Source organism: Doryrhamphus excisus, chromosome 22 (genome assembly GCF_030265055.1).
Source record: "Doryrhamphus excisus isolate RoL2022-K1 chromosome 22, RoL_Dexc_1.0, whole genome shotgun sequence".
NCBI classification, from domain to species: Eukaryota; Metazoa; Chordata; class Actinopteri; order Syngnathiformes; family Syngnathidae; genus Doryrhamphus; species Doryrhamphus excisus.
The window spans coordinates 10,680,176-10,697,774 of NC_080487.1; the positions used below are offsets into that span (position 1 = coordinate 10,680,176).

General features: G+C 43.6%; 1 protein-coding gene across 1 annotated transcript in view; it reads left to right on the forward strand.

Annotated features, from left to right (window-relative positions):
• LOC131109833 (protocadherin-15-like) overlaps positions 1–17,599 on the forward strand; it is a 192,350-nt gene that overhangs the window by 118,908 nt on the left and 55,843 nt on the right. The window contains exons 26-29 of the mRNA XM_058062221.1: positions 712–942; positions 1,032–1,148; positions 6,027–6,167; positions 6,806–6,918. Of these exons, the coding sequence (XP_057918204.1) occupies positions 712–942; positions 1,032–1,148; positions 6,027–6,167; positions 6,806–6,918 (602 nt within the window). The remainder of the gene's footprint in view (positions 1–711; positions 943–1,031; positions 1,149–6,026; positions 6,168–6,805; positions 6,919–17,599) is intronic.

The window sequence follows — 17,599 nt, forward strand, 5'->3', positions numbered from 1 at the left end:
GGGCACATATAGACAAACAACCATTCACACTCGCATTCATACCTATGGTATCGCCAATTAACTATGGAGTTAATTGGAGTTAATTAACCTGTGGAGTCGCCAATTAACCTAGCATGTTTTTGGAATGTGGGAGGAAACCGGAGTACCGGGAGAAAACCCACGCATGCACAGGGAGAACATGCAAACTCCACACAGAGATGCCCCAGGGTGGAATTGAACCCGGGGTTCCTAGCTGTGAGGCCTGTGCGCTAACCACTCGACCACCGTGCAGCCGTATTATGTTCATTAATTTTCTACTGCTTATCATCACAAGAGTCGTGGGGGTGCTGGAGCCTATCCCAGCTGTCTTCGGGCGAGAGGCGGGGTCCACCCTGGACTGGTCGCCAGCCAATCACAGGGCACATATAGACAACAACCATAAACAACCATTCACACTCACATTCATACCTACGGTATCGGCAATTAACTATGGAGTTAATTGGAGTTAATTACCCTATTGAGTCACTAATTAACCTAGCATGTTTTTGGAATGTGTGAGGAAACCGGAGTACCCGGAGAAAGCCCATGCATGCACGGGGAGAACATGCAAACTCCACACAGAGATGCCCCAGGGTGGAATTGAACCCGGGGTTCCTAGCTGTAAGGCCTGTGCGCTAACCACTCGTCCACCGTGCAGCCCCATTCTGTCATGGATTTATTATTTCTTTTTAGGCCATCGATGCTGATCTTGGCTCCAACCTCACCTACCGCATCAGGACGGACAGTAAGGAGCTCCTTCGACTTTTCAGCATCGACCCAATCACGGGAGAGTTGTCTGTGCGGAAAGTTCTAGACTTCGAATCCTTGACCGCTTCCAATTCCACGTACGTGTTCACGGTGGAGGCCCTGGACGCCGACGGCATCATGCCTCCAGGCCTGGCATCTGTTACCGTCACCGTCACTGTGAGTTTTTTTTTTTTTTTTTTCCACTCATCTTCCATGAATAAAAGTTCCACGGTTGACAGGCGCACATTTTGTTCATTACTCTGCAGGACGTCAATGACTTTGCTCCGGTCTTCAGCCAGCCGGTCTACCGCGGCGTGGTCGCTCCAAACGCCATCAAGGGGACTGTTGTAACCACGGTGACGGCCAACGACTCCGACCCAGCGGTGAGCCTCCTGCTATTCAATCAAATCGCCTGTTCTCCAGCGCATAGTGCACGGAATGATGGAAGATAATGATGTTTGTCATCCCTCCCGTGTGCGATTCCGCTTTTTTTTTTGTTTGTTGGCTTTTTTGGGAGGGGGGGGCGGGTGTCCTAGGGTAATATTTTCTGGTACATCAGCTGGGCTTTTAGCACCAATGCTTCTTGTTGGCGAGGTTAAATCACACTAGATGCTTCCATTATGGGCCATGCGATACTTAGGCGGTGGTAAAAAAAAAAAAAAAAAAAATCACACTTGGCTCAAAGGCACTACAAAGCATCTGCTGTGATTTAAATGTCACAAAGAAAGGCAGCGGCTCACTCAATGAGAGTTCTTTTCACACAAAAAAAGACTCAGGAAATGAAATATCCTTGATAATGAATATACATTAAAATGAATATTAATAACAAAGGACAGAAATACAGAACACCCTCCAGTCCATGTAGACCATAATTGCCATTTTTTTTAAAAAAAACCTTCATGTTAGTCATGAATGAAATTGTTATATTATGGTAAAAAGTTGAGATAATAACAGTATCATAACAAAAAAAGTAGTATGAATATATTTTGAATATAATTTATATATTTTAGAAAATATGTGATACAGTAAAACTGGTATGAGTAGTAAGGTAAGTAAGGTAAGGTATGACTAATAAGTCTTACAGTTTTAATAATAAAGTCATAATAAAGTCGGAATCAAATCAAAACTAGATAAATGCTAAACTATAATGCAGACCTCCACCCATTTTTGTTGCACGGTGGTCGAATGGTTAGCACACAGACTTCACAGCTAGGAAACCAGGGTTCAATTCCACCCACGGCCATCTCTGTGTGGATTTTGCATGTTCTCCCCGTGCATGCGTGGGTTTTCTCCGGGTACTCCGGTTTCCTCCCACATTCCAAAAACATGCTAGATTAAATGGTGACTCCATAGGTTAATCAACTCCAATTAACTCTATAGTTAATTGATGTGAGTGTGAATGGTTGTTTGTCTATATGTGCGTTGTGATTGGCTGGCCACCAGTCCAGGGTGTACCCCGCCTCTCGCCCGAAGACAGCTGGGATAGGCTCCAGCACCCCCGCGACCCTCGTGAGGATAAGCGGTAGAAATTGAATGAATGAATGTTATTTTAGCACGTAAACCATAATCTGTATAATGTTAGCACCGATGCTAACACTGCAAAAGGTGAGAACATTCTGTTTGCAGACAAAATGACCAGTTTTTAGAGTGAAAACTGAACCCTTTAATAAAACAATAAATATTATATCGTTATACATTATAACATCTTACAATTTTAGTTAGGCGGGCAAATTTAAAAGCTCATAAAACGACTAAGGAAGGTGATTAAAGAAGGTGATTTCCAGGATGTACCAAGACCAGTCCAGGGTGTATCTCTCGCCCCAAGACAGCTGGGATAGGCTCCAGCACCCCCACGACCCTACTGAGGATAAGCGGTAGAAAATGAATGAATGAATGAATGAATATTGTTGCACAAATGCCAAAAATGGTCCTATCTCACAATGAAAATTTTCAACTTCCTGGATTCAGACGGCGATTCGGATCACACCCAAAATGTAATCTCTTCTTCATGACGAGGGTTGCAGGGGGGGCTGGAGCCTATCCCAGCTGTTTTTCGGACGAGAGGCGGGGTACACCCTGGACTGGTGGCCAGCCAGCCAATCACAGGGCACAATTAGACAAACAACCATTCACACTCACATTCATACCTATGGACAATTTGGAGTCGCTAATTAACCTAGCATGTTTTTGGAATGTGGGAGGAAACCGGAGTACCCGGAGAAAACCCACGCATGCACGGGGAGAACATGCAAACTCCACACAGAGATGGCCGAGGGTGGGATTGAACTCGGGTCTCCTAGCTGTGAGGTCTGTGCGCTAACCACACGTCCAACGTACAAATATATATAATTACATCCTGTCATTTACTGGATCTTCTTGCTCATAAAATACAGCAAAAATCGTCATATTTCACACATCGCAAATGGTGATTAATCATGATTAATCAACCCGTGACCACTGCGATTAATTGGATTAAATTCCAAATTCAAATGAATGTTGAATCATTTGACAGCCCTGCTTAAAGCCGGCTGCACGGTGCCACGGTTTCATCACGTGCCTTTGAACACGAAGACGCTAAATTGCGTATTAAAGCATCGGGATCAAACAGCGACGTCGCCCTAAAGCCGTCGGCTTTTTAACATCCATCTTTGTGAAATGTCGGTGATTTTACAGCCACGCGACAAAGTGAGCAAGCACTCGAGGTGTCTGTCATAAGCCCTGATGAAAGTACGCTGAGTCAGCAGAAGTTGAGAAGTAAATTTGAAGGCTGCAGGGTATAAATGACATAAACACCTACATATACGAGTATATGTATCCGGGGGGGGGCTGTCATCGTGCTATTCACTTCCTTGTCGGCGCACGGGGGGGGCACAGCTTTATTGCATCTTGCTGACAGAATATTGTTCCTTTCTGACCTCCGAGGGAACAGATTGATGCTAAAGCTGCAGCGTGAATCAATGTAGCCGATGGAGGCTGACAGGAGGCGCGTCGCTTTAAGAGAGGATTGCCACCTTAAATCGGCTTAAGAGCCAACGACTTTCGTGTAAAGATTGAACATATGATAAATAACAAAAGGAGTACAGGGAATGCTAAAGTTTGCACTTTATTTATGTAACCTATCAACTCTACAACTTTTGCATAAAAAGATGCTTTATTGAAAAACTTTTTTCTTGACTCTTGTGAGAACTTTTTCCTTTATCTGTTTGGGTTCAAAATAACTTGAAATGTTATTCAATGGGCTGCACAGTGGATGAGTGGTTAGAGCTAGGAGACAGCGAGGAGACCCGAGTTCGATTCCACCCTCGGCCATCTCTGTGTGGAGTTTGCATGTTGCATGCGTGGGTTTTCTCCGGGTACTCCGGTTTCCTCCCACATTCCCAAAACTCGCTAGGTTAATTGGTGACTCCATCGGTTAATTAACTTCAATTAACTCTATAGTTAATTGCCGATACCATAGGTTTGAATGTGAGTGTGAATGGTTGTGTGTCTATATGTGCCCTGTGATTGACTCGCCACCAGTCAATTATTGAATGAATGTTCAAGTTTAGCACGGCGTAAAAAGTGGTTCGCGCGCAGGCCTCACAGCTAGAAAACCCGGGTTTAATTCCACCCTCGGCCATCTCTGTGTGGAGTTTGCATGTTCTCCCTGTGCATGCGTGGGTTTTCTCCGGGTACTCCGGTTACCTCCCACATTCCCAAAACTCGCTAGGTTAATTGGTGACTCCATCGGTTAATTAACTTCAATTAACTCTATAGTTAATTGTCGATACCATAGGTTTGAATGTGAGTTTGAATGGTTGTTTGTCTATATGTGCCCTGTGATTGGCTGGCCACCAGTCCAGGGTGTACCCCGCCTCTCGTCCCAAAGACAGCTGGGATAGGCTCCAGCACCCCCCATGACCATGACCCCCTTGTGAGAATAAGCGGTAGAAAATTAATAAATGAATAGTTTGATCTGGGGCCGCACGGTGGATGAGTGGGTAGCCATGCAGTTAAGAGACCCGCGTTTGATTCCATATCTCTGTGGAGTTGCATGTTTTTCCCAGTTTTCTCCGGGTACTCCGGTTTCCTCCCACATTCCAAAAACATGCTAGGTTAATTAGCGACTCCAAATTGTCCATAGGTATGAATGTGAGTGTGAATGGTTGTTTGCCTATATGTGCCCTGTGATTGGCTGGCTGGCCACCAGTCCAGGATGTACCCTGCCTCTTGCCCGAAGACAGCTGGGATAGGCTCCAGCACCCCCACCTCCCTTGTGAGAATAAGCGGTAGAAAATTAATAAATGAATAGTTTTATCTGGGGCCGCATGGTGGATGAGTGGGTAGCCATTCAGTTAAGAGACTCGCGTTTGATTCCATATCTCTGTGGAGTTTGCATGTTCTCCCCAGTTTTCTCTGGGTACTCCGGTTTCCTCCCACATTCCAAAAAAAACATGCTAGGTTAATTAGCGACTCCAAATTGTCCATAGGTATGAATGTGAGTGTGAATGGTTGTTTGTCTATATGTGCCCTGTGATTGGCTGTCTGGCGACCAGTCCAGGGTGTACCCCGCCTCTTGCCCGAAGACAGCTGGGATAGGCTCCAGCACCCCCGCGACCCTCGTGAGGATAACTGGTAGAAAATGAATGAATGAATGAATCGAGCTGTGGACTCCTATGGAGCAGCTACACACAATAACCCACACAGAAAACTTTCTAGAGCTTCCAGAATCTGCACCTATTCCAGCTGTATCGGCTCACCCTTACTTAGTATGATACCTCCAGTAGTTAGATAGTGAGTGGAAAATCTAAGACACAACTCAACTGGAGTGCCAGAAAGCAAACAACAATCTTGTTTGTCTATATGTACCCTGTGATTGGCTGGCTGGCCACCAGTCCAGGGTGTACCCCGCCTCTCACCCAAAGACACCTTGTGGGGATAAATGCATTTCTTTGTGTTTTCCATGAATATCCATTGATACATATGCAATTAGCGCATGACCATAAATTAGCCGTTTCAATGCATGAGACAAAAGTAGCATATGATACACCATGAATTACAGTAATAATTATAACAATTACTAATTATAACAGGAGGGTTTAGAAAGGAGGAAATGAGCTGTGTGTCAAAAATATAAATTATTGCAGATTTTTGCCATTCCTGCAAACGAAAAGCAGGGATCTCCTGTATGTCATTACTCCATTGTGTTTTGAATTTTAGGTTCCTCCGCAGACATCTGGCACCGAGACTACCCTGCTTTCTTTGCTGTGCTGTCTCCACAGGGAACCCCGGCTGGTCTCGTGCGCTACAAAGTGGACCAGGAGGCGTATTCGTACTCCGCCAGTATATTTGAAGTACACGAACTGACTGGAAACGTTGTGACCAGAGTGAATCTCAACGAGGAGCCCAACCTCAAGTTCAGGGTAAATATTCCGTGTTTTTTATGTGCAATGCTATTTTTCACATTTATCTTTGTTCGGCGTCTATCCCAAACCCACTTCACTATTGCAGTTATCTTATCATATTCCTTTTTTTCCCGAGTGTTTGCCCACAGTGGGGCTTAGGGGCTATGCTAATTACATCTCTACACTGGGTTTTAATTAACACAATAAGGATTCAAAATTCTCTGAAGGCGTCTAATTTTATCTCAGTGGCTCATAGCTGCTCGTACAAAACCAAGCAGCTGGTTATAATGGCTGTAACACCACCGGAGGTTTTCTTACAAGTAGTCACATTATAGCAATGGTGTGTTTGCAAGTTTGGTTCAAAGTATAAAAAAATAAATATAGCGTATCTCGTTAGTATTACAGTACTAGAAGCTATTGATCATTTTCCAAACGGAAGCAAACACAATTTTTTGATGAGATATTTTGGTTTGGTTCTCATTCCCGATTCCCTTTGGGTTTGGTCCCCAGTAATTAATTACCCCCTAGTTAATTAAGGGAAGCAAAGTTAAGCAGGAAATAATAAGCACCCCATTGGGGAAATGCAGTCATTCTGAAGCCAGTGTATCAATTGCAAGAAATACTTTCATGGACTGCAATAATCCGTCGTTTTGCAGCTGGTGGTGGTCGCCTACGACGACGGCGAGCCTGTGAAGGAGAACACCACGCTGGTGGAGATCACCGTGCTTCAGCCCTCCGTTATTCCTGTTTTTACTCAGGAAGAATACAGGTAGGCATGCAGCAGCATCCTTATCGAGTAGCACTTGTGATGACAACAACAGTGTTTGCTAACGTGCTAACTAAAGTATCGAAGAGCAGGAGTGATGGCAGTAAAAAAAGACATTTTTGTTTTTTTTCAGTTTGCTGTGGTAGCACAGAAAAGAGGAAGTTTAAAGGGGACCTATTTTTTGGTCCTTTGTATTGACTTGTATCAGACTCCTGTAGAGCAGCTACACACAATAACACTATTCCAGCTGTATTTCCGTGGATTTCCAAAACGGTTTGTTTTAATTTCTGACACCCACACCCCTCCTCTGGACATACCCACTTTGCTGTGATTGGTCTGTGATAAGGAAGTCCGCCTCACTTGGGAAAAAAGAGCGTTCAGAGCCATCCCAAAATTTTTTCAGGACTCACTTCAGGGTTATTGATCCAGGGTTATATTGATCTGGGGCCGCATGGTGGACAAGTGGATAGCGTGCAGCCATGCAGCTAGGAGACCCGAGTTTGATTCTGCATCTCCGTGGAGTTGCATGTTCTCCCCAGTTTTCTCCGGGTACTCCAGTTTCCTCCCACATTCCAAAAACATGCTAGGCTAATTAGCGACTCCAAATTGTCCATAGGTATGAATGTGAGTGTGAATGGTTGTTTGTCTATATGTGCCCTGTGATTGGCTGGCTAGCGACCAGTTCAGAGTGTACCCCGCCTTTTGCCCGAAGACAGCTGGGATAGGCTCCAGCAACCCCCGCGACCCTAGTGAGGAAAAGCGGTAGAAAATGAATGAATGAATGAATGAATGAATCGAGCTGTGGACTCCTATAGAGCAGCTACACACAATAACCCACACAGAAAACTTCCTAGAGCTTCCAGAATCTGCACCTATTCCAGATGTATCGGCTCATCCTTACTTACTATGATACCTCCAGTAGTTAGATAGTGAGTGAAAAATCTAAGACACAACTCAACTGGAGTGCCAGAAAGCAAACAACAATCTTGACGCTTCATCATCCAATGACTGCCTCTTATTTCCTACGGTTCACCCACATTGATCCCCTCCCTTCACTATTTATGCCCATATCTGCTACATTGATTGACATGCCTTGTCATATGTATATCCTGTCACAGTATCTGTCCAGCCCACATGAACGTATTTGTCGTATTCGGCATGTATTTGACCCTTAAATAACTAATGAAATGACTTCAAGGTTGGCAGGTCTGCAATATCCTTTTAAATAAGGGGTCTCAAACTCAATTTACTTGGGGGCCACTTGGAGCTAGGGTCTGGGTGAGACTGGGCCGCATCAGGTTTTCCAAAAAAAAAAAAAAACGCATTTATTAAAAACAAAAATTTTTTAAAAACTTTGCTTTGGTTCTCAAATATCTTACTTTTTATTTTTCCACACACAATAAGATGAAAAATAAATAAACAAATCAAGAATAAAGAAAATCAATCAATCAGTAATAACAAATAAATATAATAATAATAATAAAACGGCAAATAATAAAAACTTAAGAAACCACATATAGTTGGTGGGTAGACAAATGATTTTTTTCAGATTAAAATGAACAAAGCATTATTAGAGCCCTGTAGACATGACAAAACACGACTATAGTCACATTTATACTCTTTATATTTACAACATATTGCGCAACTGCAGGGTCTTGAGACACATGCTAACTCGCAAACTAGACCGCTAGCGACCTAAACGGTAGCCTTCAAGTTATTTCCTTACAACTTAAATAGCCAAAAAAATTACCACTTCCACACGGATAGGGAGGATAACTATTAACAGTTATTTAACCTTTAACATGAACATGAATCAAACGTAATAATATTTTCTGGGTACATGATACCATACAGCATCCATATCAAACTTGCGCGGGCTGCACTAACATACCGCGGGCCGCGTGTTTGAGACCCCTGTTTTAGACGGACTCAGATGGAGATGTTTATGAGTTTATCATGTACCTACGCCTTCCAGTGACAGCTCCATAGATGTTGTTCAAATAATTGACATGTCTTTGTCAGTGTGGATGATGTTAAAGACATTTGACCTGTCAAAGTGCGTCTCTCACTTCTCTATTTTTAGGGGGGGAAAAAAATGCTTAGAGGCGATTTGAGAGAGAGAAAGAGAGAGAAAGAGACGAGGTGGAGTGATATCATCCAGTCATATCATACAGCTGTCATGAATATGTAACATATCTGGAAGCATTGCATCGTTATTTCAACCTATTTTTCAATCATTACAGATCGCTGTTTATCTGCACTAATGCCATGTTTGAATGAATGATCTCGGTTTTATTGCACCGTAGGAGGCTTACCAGTAAAGGGTTTACTTATGCAGCCTGATGAATTTGGATGTTTTCAATCAGGCAGCCATGGGCGATGGGCTAATATTGATTCCTATTGTGTGAAAAGGAGAGACTTTCACCTATTCATTCTTCTTATGCGAAGAATGGTAGATTGATGGATGTGTTAACGTGTGTTATTGATTTGCTCAGGGATGCATGCATGGAAAAAAAGATGGATGGATTCATGACCTATGTATGATCTATGTATGATCTATACACCAAAACCAACAGGCGGCAAACCACTTCTTCCCAAGTGTACACAACTTTTCTATAGGTATACTTCCAATGTTGTAATTATTGCCAGTCATAATTTTTACACCATATAATATGGCTGCACGGTGGACAAGTGGTTAGTACGCAGGCCTCACAGCTCGAAAACACGGGTTCAATTCCACACTCGGCCATCTCTGTGTGGAGTTTGCATGTTCTCCCTGTGCATGCGTGGGTTTTCTCCGGGTACTCCGGTTTCCTCCCACATTCCAAAAACATGCTAGGTTAATTGGTGACTCCATCGGTTAATTAACTCCAATTAACTCCATAGTTAATTGCCGATACCATAGATATGAATGTGAGTGTGAATGGTTGTTTGTCTATATGTGCCCTGTGATTGGCTGGCTGGCGACCAGTCCAGGGTGTACCCCGCCTCTCGCCCGAAGACAGCTGGGATAGGCTCCAGCACCCCCCACGACCCTCGTGAGGATAACCGGTAGAAAATGAATAAATGAATAGTTTGATCTGGGGAGGAGTGGCTAGCGTGCAGCCATGCATTTCGGAGACCCAAGTTTGATTCCGCATCTCTGTGGAGTTTGCATGTTCTCCCCAGTTTTCTCCAGGTACTCCGGTTTCCTCCCACATTCCAAAAACATGCTAGGTTAATTAGTGACTCCAAATTGTCCATATGTATGAATATGAGTGTGAATGGTTGTTTGTCTATATGTGCCCTGTGATTGGCTGGCCACCAGTCCAGGGTGTACCCCACCTCTCGTCTGAAGACAGCTGGGATAGACTCCAGCACCCCCCAAGGCGACCCTTGTGAGGATAAGCGGTAGAAAATGGATGAATATAATACGGCTGCACGGTGGTTAAGTGGTTAGCGCGCAGGCCTCACAGCTAGGAGACCAGGGTTCAATTCCACCCTTGGCCATCTCTGTGTGGAGTTTTCATGTTCTCCCCGTGCATGCGTGGGTTTTCTCCGGGTACTCCGGTTTCCTCCCACATTCCAAAAACATGCTAGGTTAATTAGCGACTCCAAATTGTCCATAGGTATGAATGTGTATACATTTTTCTGATCCTATCCATCCTGGTCACTCCCAATATCTCGGTTTGGTCTTTTTTTATCTCCAAGGCCTCTTAACATGTAATGTCCCTCTGGTGTACTCGTTCCTGATCCTATCCATCCTGGTCACTCCCAATATCTTTCCTCTGGTCATTATCAGTCTGGCCTCTTTGAGTGTGAAGGGTTGTTTGTCTATATGTGCCCTGTGATTGGCTGGCTAGTGACCAGTCCAGGGTGTAGATAGATAATTAAAAAAAAACAATTTTAAAAAAACCAAGTACCTGTGTGTGCGTAGCAGTCAGAGGTCTAAGGTGGAAATCTCCAAAAGTGGTTGATTTCGTCAGACTGGATGGCCTGGGGTCCTGCTAGAGTGCCATCAAACTGGTCTTGCATTAAAACTTAATCTTAATGTGATCGGAATCGGCCGATTTCATTCATGTATGATCTTTATCAGTAACGCCATCATATGAACATCCTTCCTAATTCCAATGATTCCATGGACCTGCAACACATACAGAATGTTATTGCTATGACCTCTGCAGTCTGAGCAAGGATCTGATTGTGTGTCACGCTCACCATCGTGTCATCCATCAGTATGCAGTCCAGATCCCACGTGCATGAATAGTTAACAGCCCCCGGTGGCAATTATCAGCATCGGGGATTAAACCGACAGGAGGGAAAAACATCACCCTCTTATAAAATATTATTTAAAATAAAACAACAGCGAGCTGCACGGCGGATGAGTGGTTAGCGCGCAGACCTCACAGCTAGGAGACCAGGGTTCAATTCCACCCATCGGCCATCGTCCATCATGCGTGGGTTTTCTCCGGGTACTCCGGTTTCCTCCCACATTCCAAAAAAACATGCTAGGTTAATTAGCGACTCCAAATTGTCCATAGGTATGAATGTGAGTGTGAATGGTTGTTTGTCTATATGTGCCCTGTGATTGGCCGCCTCTCGCCCGAAGACAGCTGGGATAGGCTCCAGCACCCCCCGCGACCCTCATGAGGATAAGCGGTAGAAAATGAATGAATGAATAATTGAACGTGACAAAGGGGCTGCACGGTGGTCCAGTGGTTAGCACACAGGCCTCACAGCTAGGAGACCTGACTTCAATTCCACCATCAGCCATCTCTGTGTGGAGTTTCTATGTTCTCCCCCGTGCATGCGTGGGTTTTCTCCGGGTACTCCGGTTTCCTCCCACATTCCAAAAAAAAACATGCTAGGTTAATTAGCGACTCCAAATTGTCCATAGGTATGAATATATAATCGGATTCACAGGGGTGGAATATTCCTTTCCCCAGTCCGATTGAGGTATCTTGTACCCGCTGACAAGTTAAACAGTAACCTACCAAGTAAAACCACTCATGTCGTCTTTAATGGCCTCAAAATTCTTTTCATCATACATGTTGTCAGCCTCTCTCTTGGCGACTCCAAATTGTCCATAGGTATGAATGTGAGTGTGAATGGTTGTTTGTGTATATGTGCCCTGTGATTGGCTGGCGACCAGTCCAGGGTGTAGGCCTGCCTCTCGCCCAAAGACAGCTGGGATAGGCTCTAGCACCCCCACGACCTTCGTGATGAAAATGAATGAATGAATGAAAACAACAGCGAGCGTGTGTGAGTGTGTGTCAGCAGTATGTGTATTTTTAGAAAATGCAGGTTTCCTCCCTGTGCTGTCACTATACACCCCCCCTCACTCACTCCCCCCCCCAGCTTTTTACTGTCCTAATGCCTCTAATTACAACACCGCATCACCTCTTAGCATCAAAGAAGTGTGAGTCACGGAGCGCTGGTGTGATCACACGTGGCAATATGTTGCTTTGCCTTGCATCATTAACACGCTTATTCACGCCAAGAGAGTTTAGAATTAATCTGATTGGTGAGCACACAGATTGTGTTCAGGAATCTCCCTGGAAAGAAATTTTCCCGGGATTTTCTTTATCAGCCAGATGGGCAATAAGGAATCCTGAGCTGTCGTTTGTAAATTGAGCGATGCGTCTTATTAGTTTGAGCGAATTGATCCGGCGTTAATTCATTGCAACTCCACAGGCGCGCTCTTTAATCTCGCGCGTACAAACACACCAGGCTAGTAAGGTAACCTCCCCTTCTATCTGAGTAAGCTAATTAAGCAAAAGTGTAACGTTTGATTCCAAAAAAAAATCCTAAACTCTTTAACAACCTAGGGATCTCATGTCAAGGCTTTTGTTCCCTTTATAACAAGGGTCTCAAACATGCGGCCCCGCGGGCCAAATGTGGCCCGCAGAACACTAGTTTGAGGCCCCCCGCCTTGATATGAAAGTTTAATGTTAGTGCGGCCCACACAAGTTTGATATGGATGCTGTATGGTATCATGTACCCAGAAAAAATTATTACGTTTGATTAATGTTCATGTTAAAGGTTAAATAACTGTTAATAGTTATCCTCCCTATCCATGTGGAAGTGGTAAGTTTTTGGATATTTTAGTCCGGCCTCTCTGACTTTATCTCCACGGCCTCTAACATGTAATGTCCCTCTGGTGTACTTGTTCCTGATCCTGTCCATCATGGTCACTCCCAAAATCTCTCCTCTGGACATCTCAGTCTGGCCTCTCTGACTTTATCTCCAAGGTCTCTAACATGTAATGTCCCTTTTGTGTAGTCATTCCTGATCCTATCCATCCTGGTCACTCCCAATATCTCTCCTCTGGACATCTCAGTCTGGCCTCTCTGACTTTATCTCCAAGGACTCTAATTGTAATGTCCTTCTGATGTACTCATTTCTGATCCTATCTATCCTGGTCACTCCCAATATCTCTCCTCTGGACATCTCAGTCTGGTCTCTCTGACTTTATCTCCAAGGTCTCTAACATGTAATGTCCCTTTGGTGTACTCGTTCCTGATCCTATCCATCATGGTCACTCCCAATATCGCTCCTCTGGACATCTCAGTCTGGCCTCTCTGACTTTATCTCCAAGGCCTCTAACATGTAATGTCCCTTTTGTGTAGTCGTTCCTGATCCTATCCATCATGGTCACTCCCAATATCGCTCCTCTGGACATCTCAGTCTGGCCTCTCTGACTTTATCTCCAAGGTCTCTAACATGTAATGTCCCTTTTGTGTAGTTGTTCCTGATCCTATCCATCATGGTCACTCCCAATATCGGTCCTCTGGACATGTCAGTCTGGCCTCTATGACTTTATCTCCAAGGTCTCTAACATGTAATGTCCCTTTTGTGTAGTCATTCCTGATCCTATCCATCCTGGTCACTCCCAATATCTCTCCTCTGGACATCTCAGTCTGGCCTCTCTGACTTTATCTCCAAGACCTCTAACATGTAATGTCCATTTGGTGTACTCGTTTCTGATCCTATCCATCCTGGTCACTCCCAATATCTCTCCTCTGGGCATCTCAGTCTGGCCTCTCTGACTTTATCTCCAAGGTCTCTAACATGTAATGTCCCTATGATGTACTCATTCCTGATCCTATCCATCATGGTCACTCCCAATATCTCTCCTCTGGACATCTCAGTCTGGCCTCTCTGACTTTATCTCCAAGGACTCTAACATGTAATGTCCCTCTGATGTACTCCTTCCTGATCCTATCCATCCTGGTCACTCCCAATATCTCTCCTCTGGAAACCTCAGTCTGGCCTCTCTGACTTTATCTCCAACGACTCTAATTGTAATGTTCTTCTGATGTACTCGTTTCTGATCCTATCCATCCTGGTCACTCCCAATATCTCTCCTCTGGACATCTCAGTCTGGCCTCTCTGACTTTATCTCCAAGGTCTCTAACATGTAATGTCCCTTTGGTGTACTCGTTCCTGATCCTATCCATCATGGTCACTCCCAATATCGCTCCTCTGGACATCTCAGTCTGGCCTCTCTGACTTTATCTCCAAGGTCTCTAACATGTAATGTCCCTTTTGTGTAGTTGTTCCTGATCCTATCCATCATGGTCACTCCCAATATCGGTCCTCTGGACATGTCAGTCTGGCCTCTATGACTTTATCTCCAAGGTCTCTAACATGTAATGTCCCTTTTGTGTAGTCATTCCTGATCCTATCCATCCTGGTCACTCCCAATATCTCTCCTCTGGACATCTCAGTCTGGCCTCTCTGACTTTATCTCCAAGGTCTCTAACATGTAATGTCCCTTTTGTGTAGTCATTCCTGATCCTATCCATCCTGGTCACTCCCAATATCTCTCCTCTGGACATCTCAGTCTGGCCTCTATGACTTTATCTCCAACGACTCTAATTGTAATGTTCTTCTGATGTACTCGTTTCTGATCCTATCCATCCTGGTCACTCTCAATATCTCTCCTCTGGAAACCTCAGTCTGGCCTCTCTGACTTTATCTCCAACGACTCTAATTGTAATGTTCTTCTGATGTACTCGTTTCTGATCCTATCCATCCTGGTCACTCCCGATATCTCTCCTCTGGACATCTCATTCTGGCCTCTCTGACTTTATCTCCAAGGCCTCTAACATGGAATGTCCCTCTGGTGTACTCGTTCCTGATCCTATCCATCCTGGTCACTCCCGATATGTCTCCTCTGGACATCTCAGTCTGGCCTCTCTGACTTTATCTCCAAGGACTCGAACATGTAATGTCCCTCTGATGTACTCCTTCTTGATCCTATCTATCCTGGTCACTCCCAATATCTCTCTTCTGGACATCTCAGTCTGGTCTCTCTGACTTTATCTCCAAGGTCTCTAACATGTAATGTCCCTTTTGTGTACTCGTTCCTGATCCTGTCCATCATGGTCACTCCCAAAATCTCTCTTCTGGACATCTCAGTCTGGTCTCTCTGACTTTATCTCCAAGGTCTCTAACATGTAATGTCCCTTTTGTGTAGTCATTCCTGATCCTATCCATCTTGGTCACTCCCAATATCTCTCCTCTGGACATCTCAGTCTGGCCTCTTTGACTTGAACATCCTTGTTCTCTGTATGTAAAACTGTGTTGTATTAATATTTTGGGTGTCTGCAACAGATTAATTGTATTTATATCGGAAATAAGAAGTACAATGTCGTTTTTTTTTTACCTTTTGGAACACATTAATGATGAAAACCGAGGTTTCGTATGTGTATCTTAAAGTTCTAGTACTTTAAAAGGGCATTAGTGGAGACATGACAAGACTATGAAGAGAGAATGTGATAGAGCGCTTTGCGGAACGAAGACGGTGCAATCAAGCTACAATAGCGGGGAGCTGGATTACAGAAAAATAGGGACACCGAGAGAGATACTTCTCACTGATTGACAGCCAACCGCTGGAATGCCACCGCCACGGGAACGCACAAACACAGAGACGCGCCGATAGGACATTTAAAGTGGCAGATGAGCTGACGATCTGCCAAGACTGAAGAGCACGCAAGAGCGAGGCAAAGTCTTAATGGACGGACAAGAAGCAGTCAGTGTGATGGGCAGGCAGATTGACGCTAAATGGCACCTGAGAGCAAGATTGCGTTCTTTTAAAAGTACCATTGTTGGGTTTGAATCCCGATTTTAGAATCATATCCGATGGGGGACAAAAATCCCATTTTCAAACCATATATTACGTCTTTTTTTTTTTTTTTGCTCAAAGGCCACAAAGGTAACACGACCAAAGTCTCGAAAAGGACACAGTTATTGAAACTCTGCTGTTTCGCTGGAGGCCATCACAGCCAAAAATCTTCAAGATTTGTCAGGTTGCCTGCTGGCCTCATCAACAAGGTCCAGGACCCCCGCTGTCCCCTCCTGCCATTGATGCTACATGTTCTGACTCTCTATTAGTCTTTGAACACAGCCTCATTTTTGTCATATTCTTTAGATTCCCTGCTGTATTTTTTCAAAGATCCAAGATTACAAATAAGTCCCACAACAATGCACAGGAAGTGACTTTGACGCTATATATATATATATATATATATATATATATATATATATATATATATATATATATATATATATATATATATATATATATATATATATATATATAAATGGTACTTTTACAATCAAAAACTGTTACATTTGTTCACTTCCTGCTTTCCTAATATAATTAAATTATTAAAAATTTTTAATTGACTTTTATTTAAAAAATGTTTAATTTATAAATAATGTTTAATTTAATTTAATTTAATTTAATTTAATTTAATTTAATTTAATTTAATTTAATTTAATTTAATTTAATTTAATTTAATTTAATTTACGTACATAGACGCCCGCCTTACTTTGCATACTGTCCACATAAAAGTCACTTAAAAGGAGGTTCAAATAAAGGATAAATGGGTGTGAATGGTTGTTTGTGTATATGTGCCCTGTGATTGGCTGGCCACCAGTCCAGGGTGTACCCCTCCTCTTGTCTGAAGACAGCTGGGATAGGCTCAAGCACGCCCGCGACCCTCATGAGGATAATCAGGACAGAAAATGGATGGTTGGGTTAAATAGGGATACTGAATGAACGCCAACATTACCAACATGATCGTCGTCACATTTTTACAGCAACATCATGTTCGGTTAACCTATTCGCTATTGCTAACGCAATCAAACTTGTCGCCCCCACATCTGTATCTGACTGACATATAGTTGCATAACTTAACGTGAAGATCCATATCGAAGCCTGTTTTCTGTGTGTGTTTGTGTTTTGATAAAGCCGTGGCGTATGCAGGGTGGGTTCAAGGGGTGAGTTCGAGGTGCATTCATGTCCATGAGGAAGCCGTTTTTTTTTTCCCTCTATGACTTAATGAAAAACCGCAACTTCAAATATGACTTTCACAACCTCTTCTCATAAAACTGGAGCAAACAAGAGAAGGACATGTTTTCTGTGTCTGATACTCATAAACAAGCTCTAGGGACCCATTTTTTTGCATAACAGGGCCCTTTAAATAGTAGTCGCAGTTGGCCTAACCTACTGTTCTTTCCTTGAGTTTATGTTGGACGCAAGGGAACTTTGCAATGTGCTTGATTGTGATCTGACCCCAATACGTAATTAGCAGATGAGGCTCAACTGTCAAGTGTCTAATAAAAATGGCCGACAATGGATAATGGCCGCTGCAAAAGATTGATGAAGAGGTGGTGGAGAGAATTTAATCAAAGA